Source organism: Hibiscus syriacus, unplaced genomic scaffold (genome assembly GCF_006381635.1).
Source record: "Hibiscus syriacus cultivar Baekdansim isolate YM2019G1 unplaced genomic scaffold, ASM638163v2 tig00110904_pilon, whole genome shotgun sequence".
NCBI lineage: Eukaryota > Viridiplantae > Streptophyta > Magnoliopsida > Malvales > Malvaceae > Hibiscus > Hibiscus syriacus.
This window is the reverse complement of record NW_024062907.1, coordinates 944,901-947,804: the sequence shown is the minus strand read 5'-3', so window position 1 is coordinate 947,804 and position 2,904 is coordinate 944,901. Positions and strand designations below refer to the sequence as shown.

Sequence of the window (2,904 nt, the reverse complement as noted above, 5' to 3'; positions counted from 1 at the left end):
TAAAGAAATTGACATTATTATATAAAAAAACTACATCATTGGATCAATACCTTTAAAACCGGTTTTTTTTTAAATATATCTCCCAAACTACACACGTATAATAATCCCACGTATTACAAAATAAGTTTAATGAATCTCATATTTTATTATATACGAAATTAATTAAGTTTTTAAATAAAATAATAAATACATAAAACTTACTTTCTAAAACGAAAAGTTTGCCCTTAATTTTTACAAAACGAGATCATCCTACGTGGAGATCATCCTATGAGAGGTGTTAGTACAATAAACGAATTTTTAAGCGTTTTTTATGTAAAAGGCCAAAGATATTCACCGCTGGTGCAGTTAATAGGTTTCTGTGATTAGTACAACTTTCTAGCTGGCATCCCCAACCGCATCACGAGGAGAAAAAACGGTCCGAATTTCCAGCTGGATTCCACCCTTAGTTACTCCCTCACTAACATACACCACACCCACGAGGCGTACATTAGCCATTTTGAAATTTTGAAAACAATGGTTCTCAAAGTTTTTCAATTTTTATTTTTTTCTATGACTAAAATATAATTAATGTGAACAAGGATGATAAAACGACTGACCAGGAGCTACACACGTAGCGGCAGCTAAGATATTTGCTTCACTAGCCAACAAATTTTCAATTTACACGTTCAACTAAAAAATGCCTCTCACGTGCAAGTATGACCTGCACGTGCTGGCTTAAAGTCAGCTAGAGCATGAACGAACACAAGAATCGTTAGATAGAGAGAGCGAGCGAGAGAGAAACCGATCGATGAAAAACTCGAGGCCGCCGCCTAGAAATCGGCGATTTTCCGGTGAGGACGATGCTTCCAAACGTACTTATCAAGTTCTTGCAAATTCCTTTGGCTTCGAATAGCCAAAACATCGCCTTTCTGAATCTCCATAAATCGGCCTAAAGAGCCGATTTCGCGTGAATCTGTGAATAACGAAAGCATAAAACGAGATAAGCAACAAAAGAAGTCGCTAAACCGAAAACACAATAACTAAAAAGAGAAAAGGTGAGCTGAAGCTACATTATACCTAAATGCTTTGGGGAATGCTTGAATCCGTTAAAAGCTTCCAAATCTGTAACAAAAACATAAGAATAAAAGATGTAGATCACACTTGAATAACCTAGCCTGTTAATTATTATGGCTGTCGGAGAAAACGAAAAACGTACCAGATTGAGAAGGACTGTGAGAATTAAGGTAAAGAATGAGGATGCAAAGGAGAGTGAGAACAGGAATGAGATGAATGAGCTTCTCAGACTTAGGAGGCGACGGCAACGACGGCGAAGATTGCGAAAACGACAATCGGCGAGGTTTACTGTCTTTGCGATCCTCGCCGTCGATGATTATTCGGCGTTTGTGATCATCAGCACCGGTAATCTCTTCTCCTCCATGGATGTAGAGCTTGGATGTAGGAGAGCCTAAGGATTGTCTTTGCATGTTTGTAGTGAGAGGAAAGTGAGAAATTAGGCTTAGAATTAGATTCGCTTTGGCCTTCGCTTATTTCAGTATTTCTTAAATGTGTTATTCGTTTAGGTAAATTACACGGTTTCTCTTATTTTTTTTCACCTTACTTTCAATTTTTCAATTTTTCATTAAATTTTATATATTAAATTTTTTTATCACTTCACCGTTTACTCAATAACGTGATATTTACATTTTCATAATAAAACATGTCACATATTTACTTACTAAATTTTACTTTTTTTTCATTACATTTTTAATTTTTTTTTAATTTTAATTTAATATCATTAAAAATTTAACAGTCGAGTAACTAAAAAATTCAATAAAAAAATCAAAACTACAATAAGTGAAATAAGATAAAGAAAAAAAATTCAGTAAGTAAACGTGTGATTTATCCTGTAGATTTTACTTAAGTCGAGTAGCTTAGCTTAACTAAGCATTAATTATTCGCCGGCTCATTATAAGAACACGGAAAGAGTAATTTTAAAATTAATTAATATAAGAATAAAGATACCAATTCATATTACAGATTCATTTTTATTCCCAAGGATTGTAAAACATATCCTACCATATTCGTATAGGAAATATTTATTGTTTTGATTGACGTTGATGTGATTTAATTTTGTTAGTAAAATATTCAGAAATAAATTAAAATAAAGGCTTAAATGTATATTTCCCCGAACTATATCTTTTTTATCGAATTGTCCCTTAAAATATTTTTTATATTATTTTGCCCCTAAAAAAATTGTTACTCCAATTGCTCTAAATCGTTAAAACCATTTAAAAAATCTCAGACCAATCAGAACACACCATGAGACATGTTATTTTCGGAATTTGTTTTTTAGAAAAACATAAAAAATAAAATAAAATATTTTTTAAATAATAAAATAACAAAATAAATAATGAATTAAAGAAAATGAAAAAAGTTTGTGAAGTGGAAAGATTGGAGAAGAAGCTTATGAAGACCAAAGATCAATTAAGAACATGTAAAATTGAAATGGCAAAGTTTAAGAGTCAAGCAATGTTGTACAAGGTTGGATTGATAATATGTTTGGTTGTTGTTGTAATGAAGTTATTCATTTGATATAACTTTTATGAATTTCATTAATATATGAATTAGTTTTGTTTGATATGAATTCCATTTATGTGTTATTATTGTTAGGTTTACATATAGATTGCAAGTAGGGGTGTGCATTATCGGATATCGGATATTATCCGATCCGAAATTTCGGATATCCGAAAATTTCGGATACTTAAAGTAATGATCCGTATCTGATCCGAAAAATTCGGATATCCGAAATTTCGGATATCCTAAATTTCGGATCGGATATCCGAATATCCGGATCCGAATTTTTTTTTTGCAAAAAATTCAAAAAAAAATCAACATAATAAAAGCATTAATTAACATAAAATTAAA

General features: G+C 31.5%; 1 protein-coding gene across 1 annotated transcript; it reads right to left on the bottom strand.

Annotated features, from left to right (window-relative positions):
• Positions 1-615: 615 nt before the first annotated feature.
• LOC120146232 lies at positions 616-1,510 on the bottom strand. The gene is made up of 3 exons (XM_039159858.1): positions 1,196-1,510; positions 1,057-1,101; positions 616-952 (listed from the first exon to the last, which is right to left on the bottom strand). The coding sequence occupies exons 1-3, from the start codon at positions 1,461-1,463 to the stop codon at positions 810-812; spliced, it is 456 nt and encodes a 151-aa protein (XP_039015789.1). The 5' UTR covers positions 1,464-1,510; the 3' UTR covers positions 616-809.
• Between the last annotated feature and the right edge of the window lie 1,394 nt (positions 1,511-2,904).

Excerpts from the sequence above, each read along its gene's own strand:
- LOC120146232 (XM_039159858.1), bottom strand. The coding sequence starts at position 1,463 with ATGCAAAGACAATCCTTAGGCTCTCCTACATCCAAGCTCTACATCCAT. Across the intron at positions 1,102-1,195 it reads TCACAGTCCTTCTCAATCTG|ATTTGGAAGCTTTTAACGGA; the intron begins GTACGTTTTTCG and ends TTTTTGTTACAG. Across the intron at positions 953-1,056 it reads GCATTCCCCAAAGCATTTAG|ATTCACGCGAAATCGGCTCT; the intron begins GTATAATGTAGC and ends CGTTATTCACAG.